The 22,813-nt window shown below is 52.7% G+C and overlaps 1 protein-coding gene across 9 annotated transcripts in view; it reads left to right on the top strand.

Moving 5' to 3' along the window:
- The window catches only part of AP3B2 (adaptor related protein complex 3 subunit beta 2), a 63,833-nt gene that overhangs the window by 4,918 nt on the left and 36,102 nt on the right, over window positions 1-22,813 (top strand). For 4 of the 9 annotated variants that reach the window (XM_030578993.1, XM_030578988.1, XM_030578989.1 and 1 more), the window contains exon 2: window positions 21,628-21,703. In XM_030578993.1, the coding sequence (XP_030434853.1) occupies window positions 21,628-21,703 (76 nt within the window). Of the gene's footprint in view, window positions 1-8,859; window positions 9,577-13,724; window positions 13,748-21,627; window positions 21,704-22,813 lie in introns of those variants that run through there. The other 5 variants (XM_030578987.1, XM_030578986.1, XM_030578985.1 and 2 more) reach the window with 3 other exon arrangements.

Raw genomic sequence — 22,813 nt, 5'->3', positions numbered from 1 at the left:
TGCTCCCTGCTGCCTCTGCTCACCTTGACTTAGCTCAGCTGGTCTGGCTGCTTCTAACGCTCTGTGGTTTGCTCCTGATAGCTCAGGTACCGTCAGCATTGGCTCAGCGTTAGCTTCTGACAAACCTTCTTGTCAGGCAGGCAGCTCACCATGGGCTAGGCGTATGTTGCCGTTTATAAGCGAGGCACTATTGATTAGGGGCAGAGCATAGATGGGAATCCCCATCGGAGAACCAGGTCTCAAGTTTCCACATGGAATTCTCTCCTTCCCATGGAGAAACCCCATTTTTCTTTGCAACTCCCCTATTTACAATCCAGGTGGGTTCTTACACTGTCTTGTCACCGTGGTATCTAAGCACCTTCCAGTTGAGCATTGAGCAGCTGGACAGACATCTGTCATGAGTGGTTTGTACTTTCTCATCCTCTCCCCAGGGAGAGGGCTATATGTGCAGCGGAGTGTTTTGTTTTGGTAGGGTTTTGGTTTTGTGTCCATGCTGCTCAGTGTAGAGTTAGAGAAGGCAGAACTGTGCTTTGCGCTTGGAGTGCGGCTGGGAGGTTTGGGATGGCCCTTGGTTCCTGGGGGAGGTCGGTCTGCCATCTGGGACTGGCCCCCTGAGAAGTCATAGCATTAGAGGGTCTTCTAGACATGCTGGTTCCAGGCCATTGAGCGGTCTGAAGATCAGGACTGAGACCTGAAACTTGACTTTGTTTTCTATGGGAGACTTGTGTGGAGAGCAGAGGACAGGTTCCTTAGCATTGCTGGGGATTCTTACAGGCTGGCACCTGGCCTAAATGAACTTGTGCACCTCCCTCTGGTTGCCCTGATCTGTGCAGTGGGAAGAGCACTCTACTAGGATCAACTCACTCCCATCCCTGGGCATGGATCCATCAGTCCTCCCCGGCCCTGCTGGAGGGAATGGCTCCAGTACATTGGACAGCTCACTCCTTACCGCAGCCTGGGTGGTGTAGGCACAGATTTGACTTTCTGACAGATGCCTGCTCAGATGGAAGCTGAGCTCCTGATCCCGTTGCCACCTGGTGCTGGGGTGGGACTGCCCCATCTGCCCAATCCCTTCCTCTCTGAGGTGTGTAACTCCCTGCGGGGACGTTGCTGACCCACCACTCGCCTGCCATCTGTCAGCAGCTGTCTGTCTGCCTGTCTGCAGCCAGCTGGTGTGAAATGGCTGGACAGCAGCACTCTGTCAGTGCCAGTTGGGACAGATCTGGTGCTGATGATTCAACAGGAGGTGCTGTTTCCCCAGCAGCAGGGTGCTGATGTTAATAGCTGGAAGGCACTGTGCTGCTCTAGGTGCTGTCTCTTGAGTGAGATGTGGAACTGAGATCCTACCCACTCATGCTGCTATGCCACTCTTCACTATGTCCTCCAGCTGCTAATTCCCCCTACAGTCCCAGCTGTACATAGTGGTGTTCTTCACTTCCTGTCCTAAACTGTTGTGCAGCGTAGCTGGGTGCTCTATAACAGCAGCTGCATTCTATCCCAGAGGTGGCTGCATTGCAGTAGTGGGTGAAATGATCTCTGTGTAAAGCAGCTTATTGGAATCTCCTGGGATGAAAGGGGATAGAGGGCATTGGAAGAGCAGGATCCTGGCTGCCTGCTAGTTACCATGCTTCCACCAGAGCTTCCTGCTGCCTTTGCCTCCCACATGTGCAAGGCTCTGCTAGGTTTGGGTTTTACATGTTGGCTGGCTGTTCTGCTGGATAATGTGGGTGTGGGAGGACTCAGGGCTAGGGCTGCATCGCTCTGCCATTTGAATCACACAGCTGGGTCGTATTTGTGTCCGGTATGGGAAAGCATCCATGCCTTTCTCTTCCAGCTAGACCACTCCTATGCACTGTATGTAGAGCTGTCCTTGAAATGCATCTGGTAGCTACAGCTGGGACAGGCTGCTGGGTCCCAGCCTCACTCAGCCCCGGTGCACTTCAAGGAGTCAGTTGCCATCCGCTGAGCAGGCTGGGGACAGCTCTTTCCCTCACGTACCATGGAGCAGCGGAGTTATGCCCAGGCTTCTCCTCTGCCAGCTTTTCAGGCTTGCAGGCAGGGACCAGACCAATGTCCATGCTCTGTGCAAGGTTTTGGGGCTTCAGAAGGCCTTTGCCAGTTCCCATGGGATTCTCTGCAAATCAGATGCCTGCAGGGGTCCAAACCCCACCACAAGGCTCGAGCTTGTCTGGTCATTGTAGAGTGCAATCAAAGGCTGCCAGGTGCCCCAGTGAGGCTGGGGGTGGCATGTGGGCTCCTAGAGAGTCTCAATGCAGGTGGAATGGGCCAGAGGAAGTGGCACTGGGGAGGCTGAAATGATGGATCCTCCAAGCCTGTGCAGCCGGGCAGTCACTGTGAAGCTCCTGCCCACTGCACTCACCGATAGGCCTCAATCTGAGTGAGGAGAGGGGAAATCTGAGCCCCGAAGGTTGCCAAGCAGGGTGTAGATTGGTGCCTCTTGTGGTCCCCAGGCCTGTTTCACACAGGTCCCCCAGGGAGCTGCTCTGGACCTGTCCTGCTGGGCTCCCTGTGGTGGGCTTTGTGCCCCCGCCCTCTCACTGACTACCACGCCTGCTGGGTATGCTTGCTTGGGCAGACTATTTTGAATGGCTCTGTGGGAGTCAGACACTCCTGGCGACAGTCCAGCCGGGAGAGGCCTGTGAACCCAAAACCAATGCCTGGGTCTTCTTGCTGTGGCCACTGGCCTGCAAGCATTGCAGGGGGTGGGAATAATGAAGCAACCGCAGCATGAGAGGCCCAGACAGCCCCTCCAGGCTGACGCCCCCAGGGTCTGTGCAGAGCTGCTGGGGCTGTAAATGAGCCATGTTGCCAGGCTGCCCACAGCGGAAGGAAGGTACAGTGGGGACTGTGCTCTGCCTCATGCCTGTCTGAGCCCAAGACTCCTATTGGGGGTATGATGCCCCCCCCCCCCCCACTCATTCATCCCTGCTGCCTGTCAGATATAGAGCCAAGTGCTCTCCAGCGCCCCCTGCACTGGGACTGTGGCAAGGCAACCCAGCCCAGCATCACTGCCAGGCCTGGAGAGATCGTTGCTGGGCCTCTGTCACATGGATGGTTTAGGCCCCAGGCCCACACCTTGGCCATCCATCATCACAGCTGAGCTGAGGCTCAGCTGGGAACATGGGTCTCTCCCCAAAACAGTCACAGCCTCCCGCTCCCACTGAGTCTCGTTCCCAAATCCTGCATGTCTTCTAACAGGTGCACCAGCCCCGGGAGGACACGCGATCCCCAGTATCGCTGGGAAAGCAGGGAATGGAGACTCTGCATTTTCCAGGCCCTTCTCCCAAATGGGAGCTCGCCCTGCCCAGGGCTCTGGGATAAATGTCAGGATAAATGTAGGGGCTGGGAGCGTGGAGAGAGCCAGGCAAGGTACAGGCAGGAGCTGGACCAGCTCCCAGTCAACTCTGCCAGTGTCCCTCAATCCTGACCCACAGCCCCCTGCTACTCCAGTCCTGCCCCCGTTCCCAAACAGCTCCACGCAAGAATCCTGTCACTTTCACACTGCTTCTGCACCAGGGGCTCTATTGGCAGGAATGGGAGCTATTCATGAGGCAAGGGGCCCCCTGGAAGATGTGAGGTGGGTGGAATGGCAGAGACCACACACACACACACACACACACACACACCCTTTTAGGGACAAGAATAGCAAAGATCCCAGTAACGTTCCAGAGGGGTGTAGGGGGCTAAAATGTCATCTGCTCACTAGCCTTACAGCAGGATGGCTGCAGCCACTTAGTGCAGGCCCAGGATTAACCCTTGTGCAGAGCAGTGCTGGGATCTACACAGCTCCTCACTGTCCAGCAGCGCTATCAAGCAGCCTGTCCCACAGGGCCTGGGCTTCGTGGATCTGCGGGAATCCTCAGTGCTCAGAGACAGGAGCCAAACTAGCCAAGGGCTCAGAGTAAGCTTGTAAATGCTCCCAGCACCACCCCCACACTGACTCCAGTGGGGGTTTCACTCACAGGGTTGGGCCCAGGAACTACCAGGTGGGTGGGTATCCCCCACACCAACCGCCCCCATGATTGGCACCTGAGTTGAGGAGCTGCTTGCTGGCAGCCCTGATAGGGACCAAGGACTGGCCTGGCCATGGAGATTGAGTGCCCATCTCGCCCCTAGTAGCAGGCTCCCTACAGAACAGGGGACGGGGGCAGGGGCTGTACCTGGCCTGAGGATTTCCTTCTCCAGCACTGTCAAACTGACACCTGTCACCGAATTTGGCTCCTCTTTCCTCAGTTTCCCTGTCTGACATCATCTCTGAACTTTTCCTTCCGTGCTCTCTGTAAGTAATGTGAACTTGAAGGCAGGTAGGATTTCACTGGGAACATTCTGATACCAGCCCAGAGGTACTGGGAGTACCATCTATCCTGGTGTCAGGACAGCTCAGATCCCGCACTCAATGGCCCGGTGGGCTAAGAAGGAGTCTAGATGAATTGGCCTGGCCTGGCTCAGCAGCATTTGCTGTGGTGCTATGTGTACAGCATCGACATGGCAGTCTGGGAAGGAGATCAACTGTCTGTGGGGCTCTGGCTTCAGCGAAACACTTTGGGTCTGCTCCTCCCGTCATGTGCCCTGGGGTAAGCCAGGAGCCAGTGATGCTTCCACAGGGTAAACCTGATGTGAGATCACAGTCCGGTCTGAACACTCATCCACGTTTGGAGTTTAACGCCTTAGTGCAAAATTCTGGACTGGAGGCAGGGAGGTACAGGAATTGCATGGCAGAGGGAGGATGGGCTTCTGGTTGAGGTGCTGTGCTGGGATTCAGGAGCTAGGTTCTGGGCCTGACTCTGCTATAGACTCTCTGTGTGACTGGGGCAAATCCCTCAGCCCCCCATCCATAAAACAGGGCTAGTGATGCTTTCTGTGTCTTAATACATGTCTGTACTAAGCCCAGCACAATGGGGCACTGCAGGTGCTACTGGAATGCAAACAGAGCTACAGACACAAACAAGGGGGTAGGCAAACATGCACAGTGGCCACTAGATGGTGCTGTTCCTTCCCCCCCCCACCACAGAACCAACCCAACTGGTGTCTTAGGCCTGGTCTACACTACATGTTTATACCGATTTTAGCAGTGTTAAACCGATTTAACGCTGCTCCCATCCACACAATGAGGCCCTTTATATTGATATAAAGGGCTCTTTAAACTGGTTTCTGTACTCCTCCCCAACGAGAGGAGTAGCACTGAAATCGGTATTACCATATCAGATTAGGGTTAGTGTGGCCGCAAATTGGCGGTATTGGCCTTCAGGTGGTATCCCACAGTGCACCATTGTGACCACTCTGGACAGCAATCTGAACTCAGATGCACTGGCCAGGTAGACAAGAAAAGCCCCGCGAACTTTTTAATTTCATTTCCTGTTTGCCCAGTGTGGAGCTCTGATCAGCACGGGTGGCAATGCAGTCCCAAATCCAAAAAGAGCTCCAGCATGGACCGTAAGGGAAATACTGGATCTGATTGCTGTATGGGGAGGCAAATCTGTTCTATCAGAGCTCCGTTACAGAAGACGAAATGCCAGAGCATTTGAAACAAATCTCCAGACAGAGGCCACAGCAGGGACTCAGCATAGTGCTGCATGACAAACGTAACAGACAGCCAAAGAATCAAATGGACGCTCATGGAGGGAGGGAGGGGGTACTGAGGACTCCAGCTATCCCACAGTCCCCGCAGTCTCCGAAAAGCATTTGCATTATTGGCTGAGCTCCAAATTCCTGTAGGGTCAAACACATTGTCCGGGATGGTTCAGGGTATAGCTTGTCAATTTACACCCCTCTCCCCCCCTGTGAAAGAAAAGGGGAAAAAATAGTTTCTTGACTTTTTTATGTCACCCTATGTCTACTGAATGCTGCTGGTAGACACAATGCTGTGGCACTGAACAGCAGCACCCTCTCCCCTCCCCTCCCCAGTGGCAGACGGTACAATATGACTGCTATCCATCATCATCATCATCAGCCCGTGAGTGCTCCTGGCTGGCCTCAGGTGAGGTCGGCCGGGGGCGCCTGGGTAAAAATAGGAATGACTCCCGATCCTTCCCAGTAGATGGTACAGAACGGCTGGTAACCGTCTTCATCATAGCAATTGGGGGCTGAGCTCCATCAGCCCCTTCCTTTCATGTCTAAAGAAAAGATTCTGTACTGCTTGGACTATCATAGCAGCGGGATGCTGGGCTCCTCTCCCCCACACCATTTAATGTCCTGCCTGGACTATCATAGCAGCTGGAGGCTGCCTCCCCCTCATTTTATCTCACTAACAAGTCAGTGTTTCTTATTCCTGCATTCTTTATTACTTCATGACACAAATGGGGGGGACACTGCAACGGTAGCCCAGGAGGGTTGGGGGAGCAGGGAAGCAACAGGTGGGGTTGTTGCAGGGGCACCCCCTAGAATGGCACGCAGCTCATCATTCTGCTGGATCTGACACAGAGCAGCTGTGCTCTCTAGTACACTGGTCCTCCAGCATACTTGCCCCATATTCTCAGCAGGACTGACTCTATTTTTAGATACAATATAAAGGAGGGAATGACCTGGGGGGTCATTCCCATTTTTGTCTTTGCACCCCCAGCCGACCTCAGCTAGGAGCACCCATGACAGCAGCAGACGGTACAGAACAACTGATAACCATCATCTCATGGCCAATTTACAATGGCATGGCAGACAGTACAGAACAACTGAGAACCATTTCTGCTGTCTTGCAAAGACAAATGAATGCTGCTATGTAGCACTGCAGTACCACCTCTGTCAGCGGCATCCAGTACACATATGGTGACAGTGACAAAAGGCAAAACGGGCTCCATGGTTGCCATGCTATGGCGTCTGCCAGACCAATCCAGGGAAAAAGGGCGCGAAATGATTGTCTGCCGTTGCTTTCACGGAGGAAGGAATGAGTGACGACATTTACCCAGAATCACCTGCGACACTATTTTTGTATCAACATGCATTGGGATCTCAAACCAGAATTCCAATGGACGGGAGAGACTGCAGGAACTATGGGATAGCTACGGGATAGCTACCCACAGTGCAACGCTCCAGAAATTGACGCTAACCTCAGTACATGGACGCACACCACTGAATTAATGTGCTTAGTGTGGCCGCGTGCACTTGACTTTATACAGTCTGTTTTACAAAACCGGTTTATGTAAAATTGGAATAATCCTGTGATGTAGACGTACCCTAAGTGGGGCTCTTGCCCCTCTGTTCCTCCCCTCATCTGGTGTCTGGAGCACGGCCGGCTCCAGAGGCTGTGACATCTTCCCCAGGCGGGTGATGTGTCCAGGCTGTCTGGATCCGGGGGCATCGAATGCCCATATGTCAGCTCAGCTCCCTGTGTCTGTGCTGCAGCCCAGTGTGATGCAGCATGATGCGCTGGCTGTCGCAGACGCCAGCCCTGGTGACTCATCTGCAGTGCTGGCTGCCGTGATGCCTGTGTGAACGGCTCTGTCCCTGTGTGATGCTGGCAGTGCTGCACCAGGAGAGCACTGCATGGGTCAGGGCCACGGGTCCGTGACTGGTCCTTGCTCAGGGGTGTCCTGGAGGGGGTTACGCCTGCTGGAGGCCCCACGAGCCTGGGACTGTCCTCTCTCTCACTCCTTCGCTCAGCCCTCTCTCACCTACCAGCTTCCTGGGCTGCCTTTCCCTCTAGCCAGCACCTGGGAACCTCACCACAGCTGGCTCCTTCCCCGCCCCGTTCCATCCTCCCAGACTGGCCCCATGGCTTCCTCCTGTCCCAGTGCTGCACCCACCTGCCTCGTGGCCCTACCATCTGGGCCCTCATGCACAGCGTAGGGAGTGGGAATCACTCCCCATGATCCCAACCTGCCCCTGCTGAACTGAATGGAAAATGTGAACAGTGAATTCCCTGCCTGGTCTCGGACTGAGCCTGCAGCAAGGGGTTCCTGCTCTGAGGAAACTCCTGTGGGGGCAACTCTCTGTGGCTTAGTGCCTGAAATTCAGTTCTCTGTGCAGGGGATGTTGCTGTGGCCCTCTCCACAGGCTTCCCCCCTAGCTTTGCTGAGGTCGTGTCTGGGTCCTTAGCCAAGCACACTGTCCCTGACACTGAAGGGTTAAAGGCCAGTGAGTGGTTCAGGCCTCCTTGTCCTACAGAAGAGCTGATCAGGGGCTGGAACGACTCTCTGGACCTCTGGAATGAGATCTTTAGGCAGGAGTGGGTGTCCCTGTTAAATCCTCTGGGGGCTGCCTCCATCCGTGGCGTAGGCGTGGCATCGCTAGGCTGGAGCAGAGCCAAGGTCTGTCTAGCCCAGTGTCTCATCTCTGCCAGTGGCTAGCACCAGAGGCCTTAGGGAAAGGTGTAGGAACCCTGCAATGGCAGATGTGGAGTGATCTGCCCCCATGAAAGTCTCTCCTGGGCCCCTAAGAGAGAACACCTGAAGCCCTTGGTAGCATGACTCTAGATAGCCTCGATACCCCTCTCTGTGAGTCCCTCCCTGCACCTAGCTGAATGCTTGACAGCCCTGTCCTGCCTGTGCCCTATGGATGGGAGCTCGTAGCCTGCAGGTGCCCACAGATGGCAGGTCCAGTCACACTCTGGGCCTGATGCTCAGAGGTGCTGAGCACTGGCAGCCAGCATGGACTTAGCTGGGGTCTGCCCTATGTCTCCATGGGGCAGGGGATGGGAGGGGTTCCCCAGGGGCAGAGCGGGTGGTGGGGCTGGCTCACTCTGAGTGGTAGTTTGTGTGTGGCCAGCAGAAGGCGCAGCAACCCCAGACGAGGAGCAAGGGCTCCTCTTCAGCTGCCTGCCAGCTGCTGCAGCATCAGATTTCAGCCCAGGGACAGGAGGGCGGGGGCTGTCAGGCGGAGGGGAGTTTGGAGTGGAGAGGAGCTGAGTCATAGAGCTGAGCCAGCCGACCTGCAAACGTGGCTGGGCTGTGCTGAGCGTCTGGTTGGGGCAGCGTGGTGTGGGCAGGAGGAGCCTCCCTAGCCTGCTGTGCCAGGGTCAGCCAAGCCCTTCGAGGAGCCCAGCAGCTGCTCTCTCATAGCCATGTGGGTGCCCCCCTCACAGGCAGCCAGCCCCAGCTCCTCGCTGCCTTCTCTCCTTGTGTCTTGAATCGCACCCACCAGCTCAGGATCTGGGATCCAGGATCAGAGACAACAACCCTGGGGGGTCCAGAGGGGTGCCGGTGAGAGAGGGGGCAGGAAGCCCAGCCAGCTGTGCTAGAACCTCACTGGAGAGCTGGCCAGGGGGAGCTTGGCAGAGCCAGGTTAACCCTCTGAGGGCTGGCACACTGACTGCAGAAGAATCAGCGTCCCTGTCGATGAGGGGCCATCACCTCTCTCTGCCTGTCGCCGACCCCTGCTCCCCTCTGCAGCTGCAATGAATTCGATGCAGAAGCTGCTGCAGCTGCCGGCCAGCGCGGTGAACCTGGTGAGGTTCCAGCAGGGGATGGCAGGTGAAGAGGCCAAGAGCCCGGTGCTGACGCCTGACGGAGGGCAACAGGTCTGGTACAACGCTATGCAGGCTAATGAGCTCCGTCTGCTCACGTCGCCAGAGCAGGTGCCTGCCCCAGATAACAGCACCAGTGACAGCCAGACTCAGCCACTACGGTAGGGCCACTGGTGTGGAGGGGGGCTCTTCACTCCCTTCTGACCAGCCTGGCTTGTGAGTTTGGGAGGCAGGAAAGGAATGGGAGGACACAGAATCATCCTCTCCTTAGGAATAAAATGCTAGTAACCTGGTCCTCTTAAGAGCTCAACTGAATGGTGGCAGTAGTGGGATGAGATGGGAGGAGCCTCTTCCCAGAGAGACTCTGCACCTGGACTCCCCACTGTCAAACTGGGAGTGGGTGTCCTGCTCCCACAAATCCCTGATCTGCACTGAAAGGGAGGGAGAAGGGGAGTGGGTTCTTCACAACACTGCCCCCATCACTCACCTAATCAGAGTGATGTTAGGAGAGCTCTAGCCCCTTAGTCTGCCCTTCAAACCTCTGCCCTGCCTAGCTCTTCCACTGTCCCCAGCTTGGCCCGTGGGGGATCTGGCCCTACCAGACTGTAATAGGAGTTGCTGAGTGTGTGTCTGGGACAGACTCTCTCTGGGACACAAGGGCCTGCATTCCAGTGAATGCCAAGCATGCTTCAGGTGGCACTTGCTGGGTGATGGGGATGTGGGGAGGAGTCATAAGGGGCTGAAGGGGGCCATATGGCTGCCTATGAGGGGAGCTTGGGATGCTGGGGTGACAGACAAGGGTACAGCTTTAATGACAGCCAGTAAAGCACCTCTGAGCCTTGAGGGCCGAGTGCCACACTGCTGTGTCCATGGAGCTGTCCAAAGGGCCCATTTCTTTGAGGGTGTGGGTGAAGCTGGCCCAGTGGAATCTGTTTTCTGTGTCTGTCTTTGTCCTGCCCTGACCTTGCGTCCTCAGGGCCCACTTGCCCCCCACCCCCTTGGGCAGCCCTGCAGGGCCACTCCATGCCAGTTGAGTGCCAGGCCTACTGCACCTTGTCTGCCTGATGTTCCTGCAGTGGTGCCTCATCCTGTGAGACCTTTGCTCACCCGGGCCTGGCCCTGGGGACAGGGGAAGGAGAGGACACTGAGGATACTATAGCAGCACCTCAATACATAGTGCCTTGCTCCATGCTGGAGTTGTGAATCCCCCGCGCTGGGGGCTCCGTGCCATTGAGCTCCTGGCCCCAGAGGAGCCACATAAGGGCTCTTGGCAGCACAAAATGGTGGTTTTGCTGTTCATTGGGAGAGATTTAGCTCCAGCTTTCCCCAAATCTGCTCCCTTGGAGACAGGACAAGTCCCTCCAAGTCCTGGAGCACAGAACAGGTGACTGGGAATAGGGCATTAGAAAGGAAAGCGCCCAGCTCAGCCTCGCATTCTGTGGCATGGTCCCAGCTTCAATCAAAGTTTGGGGTCTCATCAGATGACCCCACAGCACGGGAGGTTTGGATAGAGGATTCCGGTTTGGCCTGCTCTAGAGACGCTTGGGTCTAAGTCTCCCTGTGCTCTAGGGGCTTGTCTCAGCCCCACCTGCAGATCTAATTGTTCCATTCCCATCCTTAATACCTCTGTTCCTGTCCCTCTGGGAGCTGGTGCTCCTCCCCTACCGAGCGCCATGGCAAGGGCTCCTGTGTTGCTTCATGGGCCTCCCCTGTCCATGCTGCGGTGCTGCATTTTGGACAAGCTAGTATCTGTGGTGTGTTTATAGTTAATGGACCCCCACTCCATTTGGGAGGAGGTGCATCCTAGCTAGATAGTGTGACTTCTCATCTCCCCCCCCTTCCAGCCTCACCCCACCCTCCTTATGCTTAGCTGTGACTCACCCCGGTCCTGCTCTGCAAGTCTTGAGGCTCGCACCTCAGAACACACGGGGGAGTTCGCTCCAGCTCGGAGGCATGTACTATTCCCTGGAAACTCTGGGGCTGCTTGTGGAAATGGCTTGGACTGTTTTGTCCCCATGTCACTTCTATGCATTTAGGGAGCCTCAGGTGTGCTAACAAAGGGGCTGATCTCTAATAGGAAAGCCCCAGAGAATTGAATTGTGTTATACACTATCTATAGGGCTTTGTTTGAAAGCACCCTGTAGAATGGAATATATAATTCTATTCCTGCTACAGAAGTCTATGGAAAGGACACTATCAAAGGCTGTGACCAGATTCTCAGCTAGTGTTAATTATTGGATCCAATGGAGCTCCACTGATTTACCCCAGCTAAGGGCTAGCTGGTTTTTGTCCGTACTAAATTTCTGATTGCGGATGTGTGCATGGAGCTTCCAGTGACTCACAGGACGCTCACTGTGTGATGAGCTCAGACTCCAGAGCCCCCCCCTGCCACGAATTTGGGACTTCCTGCCCTTGGGGGTCACATTGTGACTGGGAGTTTTGCCCCAGGTGGAATTGAAAAAGAGACACAGGTGCTGGGTCAGTTCCTATTGATCGCCAGGCCAGGGACAGCCCAGGGAGCTGCAGGGTGGGCAGCCCGTATGTTAACCCATGCTTGTGTGTCTCTGCCCAGCTGGGTATGGGAGGGCTCAGTCTCTAATTGGCAACAGTCTCAGCAGAGGCCTTAGTGTCCATTATGGAGAGCTCCTGCCCACTGTGCTCAGACCCCAAATATCGGGGAGATAGGGTGACAGGCCAGGGAGCATCCAGGTGTGGGCAGTAGGGGGATGTTCAGAAGGGATTTCATGTTGCAGATGCTGGGGCCCAGCTGAGGTCCAGCAAACTCAGTCCATAAGGGACTCACTCTCCTGCCCCCAGAGGCTGCTGGAAGGAAGGCACCTTGCCACCCATCCCACCCCACCCCCCTCCATGTGTAACCCCAGCTGCCCAGGGCCTGTAAATGGAATATGCATAAGAGAAGCCTAGCACTGAGGTTGCCATGGTGTTGTCAGTGAATTCCTGACAGGGGATGAATAGGTGGCTGTGGGTTAGGTTCCCTGGCTGAGGCGGGCAGCTCTGCAGCCTCCTGTGCCCTGCTCCTGTGGGCAGAGTCTGCAAGGGGGCTAGATCTCCCTGCCCACCTCTTCCTGGGCCCCTGAGCCCCTGTGGCTTCTGCTAAGCTGCCCCCTGCCCAGCTGTACCAGGTTCTGCAGCGTGATGGCGGGGGCAGGGTATGAGATGTGTGCCCCACTGTTGGATGCAGAGCCGGGGCTGAGGGGAAATGGGACTGGGGGCCCCTGGCTACTGGAGCTCAGGGAGAAGGGACAGGTTTGGGGAGGGGGGCTGGCCTTGTGCTTGGGACAGGCCTGGGCAGTTCTGACCCATTTCTGCCCCTTTTTCACCATGTAGCCTTGGACAGCACCCCTCCCCCCCATGCCTTAGCACACCAAGGTGGGGAACAGGCACCTCACCATGGGCAGCAAGACACTGCTGAGCTCCAGTAAGTGCCCTGTGCATCCCCCTGCCCCCCCACAACCAAATGATCAACCAAGGCCTCGCCACCCCTCCCCCACCACAGCTGGGCCCTGTGCAGAGCCAGAAGTTACAGCCAGGAGCGCCTCTGGTTTCCTGGGATCTCCGGTTTCATTGCAGACTGAATTCATTAACAGAGCTGCAGGGCTGGCTTCCCCCTTCTCCCATTCCTCTCCCTGTGGGGTTGGCTCCTGGCCAGTCTGCTCCCCTGGCCAGGGCCCAGCTCTCCGGGAGCTGAGGAGGTGGGAGGCACTGAAATTCAGCCACCTCATTGATTCCCATGTGAAACTTGGCACTTGGGCCCTGAGTTCAGTGCTGAACTTCAGGGTTCAAAACTGGACCCCCTGAGCAAAGTTCCTGGGGGACAAGGGATGCCAGTCAAATCGAGACCCAGGGAATGGCTGTGCAGAGACACTGTAAAACGAAGCAAACATGGTCCATGCAGGAATTAGTTGCTCAGACATCCCTGGGAGTTTGTGCAATGCTTTATTTGAATAATTTAATCACACAACACCAGCCTGGTGTTTATTTCTGACAAGTGGGTAGCGGGGTGTGGGAGACGACTTGCTGCTATTTCCCTGGTGTGGCTGCTGTGCTGAATTATCTGAGTGCCTCACTGATTTCTGCAGACTAGGGTAAAGGGCTCAAATGTGTCATAAGCCCCACTCTGTTAATAGCAAAGGAAGATTCTGCTCTAGCTCTGGCACTGGGCTTTGAAATCAACAGAAGGTAGGAGCCTAAATACCTTTGAGGATCTGAGCTTAGGAGCCTGTGTGTTTGGAACAGGGGGCTCTAGGCTGTGTGACCAGGGCCATGGTGAAAGTCCCATTGGATTGGAGCCCATCTGTGGCTGTATGTCAGGTGAGTCCTTGTTGCACCTGACCCATACCACCTGTTGCTCTGTGCCAAGAGCATAATAGGGTTATAAAGAATAGCCAGCGTGGATTTGTCAAGAATAAATCATGCCAAAACAACCTAATTTCCTTCTTTAACAGGGTTACTGGCCTAGTGGGTGGGGGAAGCAGTAGATGCAGTATCTTAAAGACCTTGCTGATATCGATACAGTCCCACATAACGTTCTCATAAACAAATTAGGGAAAAGTGGTCTAGGTGAAGTTACTGTCAGGTGGGTTCAGAACTGGTTGAAAGACCTTATTCAACGACTAGTTATCAATGGTTCACTGTCAAACTTGGGGGGTGTATCAGGTCTGTACTAGTCAATATTTTCATTAATGACTTGGATAATAAAGTGGGGAGTATGTTTATAAAACTTGCAGATGACACCAAGCTGGGAGGGGTTGCACACACTTTGGTGAGCAGGATTAGAATTCAAAATGGCCTTGATAAATTGGAGGATTGGTCTGAAATCAACAAGATGAAATTCAATAAAGACAAGTGTAGAGTACTACACATAGGAAAGAAAAATCAAATGCACAACCATAAAATGAGAAATAACCAACTAGGCAGCAGTACTGCTGGAAAGGATCCGGGGGTTATAGTGGATCACAGATTGAATATGAGTCAACAATGTGATGCAGTGGTGAAAAAGGCTAATCATATTCTGTGATGTACTAACAGGAATGTTGTATGTAAGACACAGGAGATAGTTGTCCTGCTCTACACAGCGCTCGTGAGACCTCAGCTGGAGTATTTTGTCCAATTCTGGACCCTACATTTTAAGAAAGTTTTGGACTAATTGGAGAGAGTCCGGAGGAGAGCAATCAAAATGATGATAAGTTTAGAAAACCTGACCTATCAGGAAAGGTTTAAAAAACTGGGTATGTTTAGTTTTGAGAAAAAGACTGAGGGGGACCTGATACCAGTCTTCCAATATGTAAAGGTCTGTTATAAGGAGAATGCTGATCAATTGTTCTCCATGTCTGCTGAATGTAGGCCAAGAAGTAATGGACATAATCTGCAGCAGAGAAGATTTATCTCAGATATTAGGAAAAGCTTTCGAATTTTAAGAATCATTAAATACCAGAACAGGCTTCCAAGGAAGGTGTGGAATCCCCGTCATTGAAGGTTTTTAAGAACAGGTTGGGCAAACACCTATCAGGGATGATCTAGGTTTACCTGGTTCGGCCACAGAGCAGGGGCTGGACTTCATGCCCTCTCGAGGTTCCTTCCAGCCCTACATTTCTATGATTGTATGTTCTGAGCGATGGGAGCCTGTTGTATCCTGACAGGAGCAAGTGGTTGTTATCACTGAACTGGATTCTTTAGCCAAATTAACTTGCAAACTATAACCTGCTCTGTCAGCCTGTTGCTTTCCTGGCTCTGCCCCTCTGCTCCCCTGATTGTTACCAGACATGGATTGCATCTACTCACTGCTGCTCTATTCATAGATTATAAGGTCAGAAGAAACCATTATGATCATCTTATCTGATTTCCTGTACAACACAGGCCATAAGGCATCCCTGTATTACTCCCTGCTTCAAGTACTATAGCTGTGCTTGAACTAGAGCAGATCTTTTTTTAGAAAGACATCCAGTCTTGATTTAAAAATTACCAGTGATGGAGTATCCACCGTGGCCCTTGGTAAATTGTTCCAACAGTTAATTACCTCTCACTGTTAAACATTCACACCCTAAGCTGGGGGCAGAGGTAGATATGCTGGAGGGTAGGGATAGGGTCCAGAATGATCCAGACAAATTGGAGGAGTGAGCCAAAAGAAGTCTGATGAGGTTCAACAAGGACAAGTGCAGAGTCCTGCACTTAGGATGGAAGAATCCCATTCACTGCTACAGGCTGGGGACCGACTGGCTAAACAGTAGTTCTGCAGAAAAGGACCTGGGGGTTACAGTGGATGAGAAACTGGATATGAGTCAGCAGTGTGCCCTCATTTCCAAGAAGGGCAACGGCATATTGGGCTGTATTAGTAGGAGCATTGCCAGCAGATTGAGAGAAGTGATTATTCCCCTCTATTTGGCACTGGTGAGGCCATACCTGGAGTATTATGTCCAGTTTTGGTTCCCCCACTACAGAAGAGAGAGAGTCCAGTGGAAGGCAATGAAAATAATTAGGGCACTGGGCACATGACTTACGAGGAGACGTTGAGGGAACTGGGGTTATTTAGTCTTCAAAAAAAGAAGAGCAAGGGGGGATTTGATAGCAGCCTTCAACTACCTGGAGGGGAGTTCCAAAGAGGATGGAACTCGGCTGAACTCAGTGGTAGCAGATGACAGAACAAGGAGCAATGGTGTCAAGTTGCAGTGGGGGAGGTCTAGGTTGGGTATTAGGAAACACTATTTCACTAGGAGGGTGGTGAAGCACTGAAATGGGCTACCTAGGAAGGTGGTAGAATCTCCATCCTTAGAAGTTTTTAAGGCCTGACTTGACAGAGCCCTGGCTGGGATGATTTAGTTGGGAATTGGTCCTGCTTTGAGCAGGGGGTTGGACTAGATGACCTCCTGAGGTCTCTTCCAACCCTATTATTCTATAATTCTATTTCCCATCTGAATTTGTCTAGTTTCAACTTCCAGCCATTGGATCTTGTTATATCTCTGTTTGCTAGATCAAAGAGCCTGTTGTCAAATATTTGTTCCACGTGTAGGGCAAAGGAAGAGAAATGCTGCTTGAGAACTTACTAGAGTTTGATTTTTTTTTAAAATGCCTATTTGCTTTGTCTATTTTGACATGTGACGCTGACAATTTGTTTTAACAGTTATAAAGCTTGAACTTTCTGAATCTTGACCTCTACTGTCACTAAATAATTGTCTGACCCTCCTCTCCCCCTATAATTTTCCACAAACCTGAACAATTAAATAGATAAAAAATGAAAAATATGCTTAAAAATGAACATCTATTTTATCCGTTGAAATTATAAAAATACAAATGGAATTGCACTGCTTTCAGACTGTGACCAACTCGGCCCTTCCCCTTCTCTTGCACAGCTCCTTGCGTCTCTCCCTGTGAGGCCTGGTCCATTAGTGCCTGTCTCCTGTGGAGGAGAGGAGCATGTGTAATTCCATCTCTCTTGCAGTGGCGTGCCCTGGTTTGAATCAGGTCCATTGTGAGCAGTCCCTGCTGCTGGGAAGTGGCTCTGTGGGGCACCTCTCAGTGTCTATTTCCCCTCCACTCTGTCCCGGGGCAGCATCCTTGCTGTGGCCCTGGCAGTGGGGTTCCTGTTCTAGAACGGAGGAGGAGAGCTTTGGGTGCTGGCCTCCTTAAACCAGGTCCCAGGACTAACTCCCATCATGGCTCAGGGGCAGCTGGAAGGACAGATCAAGTCCCAGAGCTGGAGGGAAAGGGGTCATGGAAACTGCTTACAGCTGTGAGCCTAAGTACAGGAGAGGCAGGGGGATGGGAGACATTCCCTCTCCTTCCCTCCCCCCAATAATCCCACCACAAACTCGGCATCCACAGCACATATATCAGCCGCCATGTTCTGGGCTGTGATATCCAGTGATCGGTATGTGGCATGACCCTGCCCAGGATGAGCCAGGCTCTGTGGCCCACTGCTCTGAGCTATCTCCCTCTCTTTGCACAGCCAGACCTGACAAGCTGGTGCTGAGAGATAAAGTGGCTGCTGTGTGCTGTACATGCTGCCCGTGCCTGGCCCCATGCCACAGGTGGGTGGGTTGCCAGCTGCAGGAAGGATTTCCCTGGGCAGAGTTTATGGCTGCAGAGCTGAGGGAGTCTGAACCTAGCCATGCTTTCAGGGCACAGCATGCAATCGGAATAGGGGTCAGCACTGGCAGACTTCCATGGATCCTGGATCCAAGAGTAGGGTTGGCCCAGCTCCTTACCCTGGACCAGTGACTCCCCCTGGAGGATCTGGCCTGATCCTTCACCCCACCCAGGCTAAGGTTCGAAAGATCTCCTGACCTCACTGTCTATTAATTTCCTGGCTTCCCCAGGGCAGGGAGTGGAACCCCAGCTACCCCGAGGGCTAGAGCAGAACCCAGCAGGCTGGGCACTCTCTCTTCAACCACAGAGTGCGCAGAGCAGCCTGCTGCAGCCAGCATCAGGGGAAGGGAGTGGATTGTCCTGGCTAATGCATGTTGTTAGGGGTGGGGAGCTGACTCACCCCAGGCCTGAGTGCTCTGGGGGGCGGGGGGGGGTGCTCATCCTACCAGCTAGTGAATGCAGTATTCCCACTTCAGCTGTCCAAAAGCCAGGAGTTTGGGTCCCAGAGATTTTAAAACAAGTGCATTGTGGGGGGGGGGTCTTCACACTCTGGGTTCTGAGTCTTTCAATTGCGCTCAGGTCACGTCCAGCATTTCTGCACATCCAGGAGGGCTAGTGTCATAAACAGTTAAGGGTTAATGTCTCTTTTACCTGTAAAGGGTTAAGAAGCTCAGTAAACCTGGCTGACACCTGACCAGAGGACCAATAAGGGGACAAGATACTTCAAATCTTGGTGGGGGGAAGTCTTTTGTTTGTGCTCTTTGTTTTGGGGGGTTTCGCTCTTGGGACTAAGAGGGACCAGACATCAGTCCAGGCTCTCCAAATCTTTCTGAATCAGTCTCATGTTTCAAACTTGTAAGTAACAGCCAGGCAAGGTGTGTTAGTCTTATTTTTGTTTTCTCAACTTGTAAATGTTCCTTTTTGCTGAGAGGATTTTACCTCTGTTTGCTGTAACTTTGAACCTAAGGCTAGAGAGGGTTCCTCTGGGCTATATGAATCTGATTACCCTGTAAAGTATTTTCCATCCTGATTTTACAGAGATGATTTTTACCTTTCTTTCTTTAATTAAAAGCTTTCTTTTTAAGAACCTGGTTGATTTTTCCTTGTTTTAAGATCCAAGGGGATTGGATCCAGACTCACCAGGAATTGGTGGGGGAAAGGAGGGGGGGATAGTTAAATTCTCCTTGTGTTAAGATCCAAGGGGTTGGATCGGTGTTCACTAGGAACTTGGTGAAAAAGCCTCTCAAGGCTGCCCAGAGAGGGGAAGGTTTTAGGGGGACAGGAAGTGTTCCGGACACTGAAATTTCTGGATGGTAGCAGTGTTACCAGCTCTAAGCTAGTAATTAAGCTTAGAAGTGTCCATGCAGGTCCCCACATCTGTACCCTAAAGTTCAGAGTCGGGGAGGAACCTTGACAGCTAGGAACGAAACCCTTTCCCTGAACGAAAGCCGAGGTTGTCCCATACTCACAGGAATCAGGCACTGGGGCTTTGACTCAAATACCAAATAGCCTGAGACTCTCAACCAAACCGTGAGAGCTGACAGCCAGCAAATGGCTCTTTGGCACCTAGGATCAGGGGAACCAGCCAGCAGGCATCCCCAGCATCTTCCCTTGCTGAGCCTTCACTGTCTGGCAGTGGATCACATCCCCAGCTATCACTGGGGGGCCTGGACCTTGTGTCAGATATGGGGTGTTTCAGATGTCCACCAGCTGCTGCTGGGATGTACCAGAAATGAGCCACCCAGAACCTAGAGGTTCCATCAAAGCATCTGGCTCTGGGGGGCCTGCCAACCCCCCTCCCTGGACAGGAACACTTTCCAGTTTGCCTGTTGTTAGATCCTCCTTGCTATGCTGTTCCACTGGCACTTGGTCAGTTGATGGGCCAGAGACCCACAAAGCTTTGGAAGGTGGCAGCGTGTCAGATCTGTGGCATGTATAGTCCATGCTGTGGGCCAGGGGGCAGAGGGTATGGCCTGTCAGTCTACAAGCAGGGCATGGTCTGCTTTCTGTGGCTGTGCGCAGAAGAACATAATGGTCATACTGGGACAGACAATGGTCCATCCAGCCCAGTATCCTGTCTTCTGAGAGCGGCCAGGTACTCCAGAGAGAATGAACAGAACAGAGCAATCATCAAGTGATCCATCCATCCAGTCGCAGCAACTGGCAGTCAGAGATTTTGTCTGATATCCATTGATGGATGTATCCCCCCATGAATTTATCTAATTCTTTTTTGAACCCGGTTATGGTTTTAGCCTTCACAACATACCCTAGCAATGACCTCCACGGGCTGATTGTGAGTTGCATGAAGAAATACTTCCTTCTGTTTGTTTTAAACCTGCTGCCTATTAATTTCATCTGTGTGACCCCTGGTTCTTGTGTTATGTGAAGGGGAAGATAACCTTTCCTTATTCACTTTCTCCAACCATTCATGATTTCGTAGACCTTTATTGTATCCCCTCTTAGTCTTCTCTTTTCGAAACTGAACAGTTCCAGTCTTTCTAATATCTCCTCATATGGAAGCTGATCCAGACACCTAGTCATTTCTGTTGCCCTTTTCTGAACCTTTTCCAATTCCAATATATCCTTTATGAGATGGGGCCACCAGAACTGCACACAGTATTCAAGGTGTGGGCGTAGCATGGATTTATGTAGTGGCATTGTGATATTTTCTGTTTTATCATCTATCCCTTTCCGAATGATTTCTAACATTCCGTTCAGTCTTTTGACTGCCACTGCACACTGAGTGGATGTTTTCAGAGAACTATCCACAATGACTCCGAGATCTTTCTTGAGTGGTAACAGCTAATTCAGACCCCATCATTTTGTACGTCTAGGTGGGATTACATTTTCCAATGTGCATTACTTTGCATTTATCAGCATTGAATTTCATCTGATATTTTGTTGCCCAGTCACCCAGTTTTGTGCGATCCCTTTGTAACTCTTCACGGTCTACTTTGGTCTTAACTATCTTGAGTAATTTTGTAGCATCTCCAGACTTTGCCACCTCACTGTTTTCCCCTTTTTCCAGATCATTTATGAATATGTTGAACAGCACTGGTCCCAGTACAAATCCCTGGGGGATACCACTATTTACCTCTGTCCTTTCTGAAAACTGACTGTTTAGTCCTACCCTTTGTTTCCTGTCTTTTAACTAGTTACTGGTCCATGAGAGGACCTTCCCTCTTATCCCATGACAGCTTATTTTGCTTAAGAGCCTCAAAAGCTTTCTGAAAGTCCCAAGGACACTATATCCCCTGGATCCCCCTTGTCCATATATTTGTTGACCCCCTCCAAAAAATTCTAAGAGATTGGTGAGATAGAATTTCCCTTTACAAAAACTGTGTTGGGTCTTCACCATCAAATTTTGTTAGTCTATGTGTGAGGATTATCAGACACATACATGCACCCAGGATTGGGGCACTAGGGAAGGCTACACCTCTGGTGATGGGGACTTCCTAGGGGGTCATTAACAGGCTGGCTTTGCACAGTGATCACAGCCCCACTTGGAATCATGTGGGGCAGTATCACACGCATCTGCAAAAAGAAATCGCTTTCTCCTGGCAGTGTGCTAGAACCCAGGAGTCCTGGCTTCTGTTGCTGGCTCTGGCCTTGGGTGTGTTGCTGCCCTCTCTACCCCTGTTTCCCCGTGTGTGAAAGGTGGGTGATGTAATCCCCGCCTGGGGACTCGGGAGAGTAAAAATAAATTGTCAAGCGCTACGAGCAACTCCGTTGGAAGGGGCCATGCAAAGGGATATCTGCTTCAGCTGCAGCGTTGGGGGAAGGGGATCCTGCTTCTCCAGGGTACCCCAGAGAGCATGTGGCCTGAACTCCCTTGTAGGGCAGCGATTCGGCCTTAGTAGCACACGGCCATGGCTGCGGTTACTGGATCTCTGCTCAGTGGTGCCTACGGGGGGAGCCTTTGAGCAGTCAGCCTCATCAGCTGGTCCCCTCACCATGGACTAGGCCGGGAGTGGGGTGGTGGCTGTGTTCATGTTCACTTGTGGGCTGGTGTATGTGGCGTATGCTCTGTCTGTACATGGCTGAGAGCTGCCAACACTTGTTGCATCTGTGTCCGCTCGGCTGCTGACAAAGGTCCCTGTGACTTGCAGACATGATGACCTGAAGGAGATGCTGGACAGTAACAAGGACTCACTGAAGCTGGAGGCCATGAAGAGGATCGTGGCTGTGAGTGTCTCCCGCAGGGCAGGGTGGGGGTGAGACATGGCCTGAGTGCTAGGAGCTCCTGAGTCCCAGCCCCAGCAGTGACAGCGTCACTGTGCGACCTGAGCCAGTTGCTGCCCTGCTTTGCCTCAGTTTCCCCTCTGTGGAGTTTCCCCCTCACTGTCATTTGTTCCCAAAGCTCATGTTTCAGGGCTTCACACAGCCAGCTGCAGGGGTCAGAAAGGGTCTCTCCCCCACACATTGTATTCTGGGTTTCGGAGGTTTTTTTGGTCTCCTTCCTCTGAAACTTGAGAGATGGCCAAGCTGCAGAGGGGACACCAGGTGGGGTGGGCCAGGCTCTGAGGTGGCACAAGCACTGTCTCTCTCGGCTGCTTGGCTCTTCTCATATGCTCAGGGTCTCACTGATCACCATATGAGGGGACCAGGAAGGAATTTCCCCCCAGATCCGATTGGCAGGGACCTCAAGGGTTTCACCTTCCTCTGCAGCATGTGGGTGCGGGTCACTTGCCAGGATTACCTGGGTGTATCTCATTAACCATTTCCCTGCCATTGAGGGAGCTGCAGGCACTGGTGCCCCTTGTCACTCCTGTTCTCTGCCTGTGGCACATACTATCTAGGCACCTGTGGACTGTGATCCCTTGGTCTAATTTCAGAGGGTGGGTTTAGTGTGTGGGTGTGGGGCGGTGTATGTGTGAGACGCAGGAGAGCAGACTGGAGGATCTGGTGGTCCCTTCTGGCCTTAAACCCTCCCCACGAATGAATCATCATCCCTGTACCCAGATGGGGAGACTGAGGCACAGAGAGAAAAAAACCTCCCTGAGATCATGCAGTGAGCTGATCTCAGAGCTAGGAATAGAACTTTGGTCCTAACTGGCTTCCAGCCCTGGGCTTGTTTCCCCAGACTGCGCTGCTCTGTTATCCCTCCCACCATGTTAGTAACCCCCCCACCCCTTCAACTTTCTAGAGTTGGGCAGCAGCCCGCTCCTCTGGCTTTAGCCTGTTGGCTGTGCCCCATTGCTCTCTGCTAAAGGGGCTCGGAGCGGATCAGGTGTCTGGTCGTTCATGCCCTCTAGTGGTGGGGGTCCTACAGGGGGCTGTGAGCCCACATACTGC

Source organism: Gopherus evgoodei, chromosome 10, assembly GCF_007399415.2.
Source record: "Gopherus evgoodei ecotype Sinaloan lineage chromosome 10, rGopEvg1_v1.p, whole genome shotgun sequence".
NCBI classification, from domain to species: Eukaryota; Metazoa; Chordata; order Testudines; family Testudinidae; genus Gopherus; species Gopherus evgoodei.
This window is presented reverse-complemented; position numbering and strand designations above follow the sequence as displayed.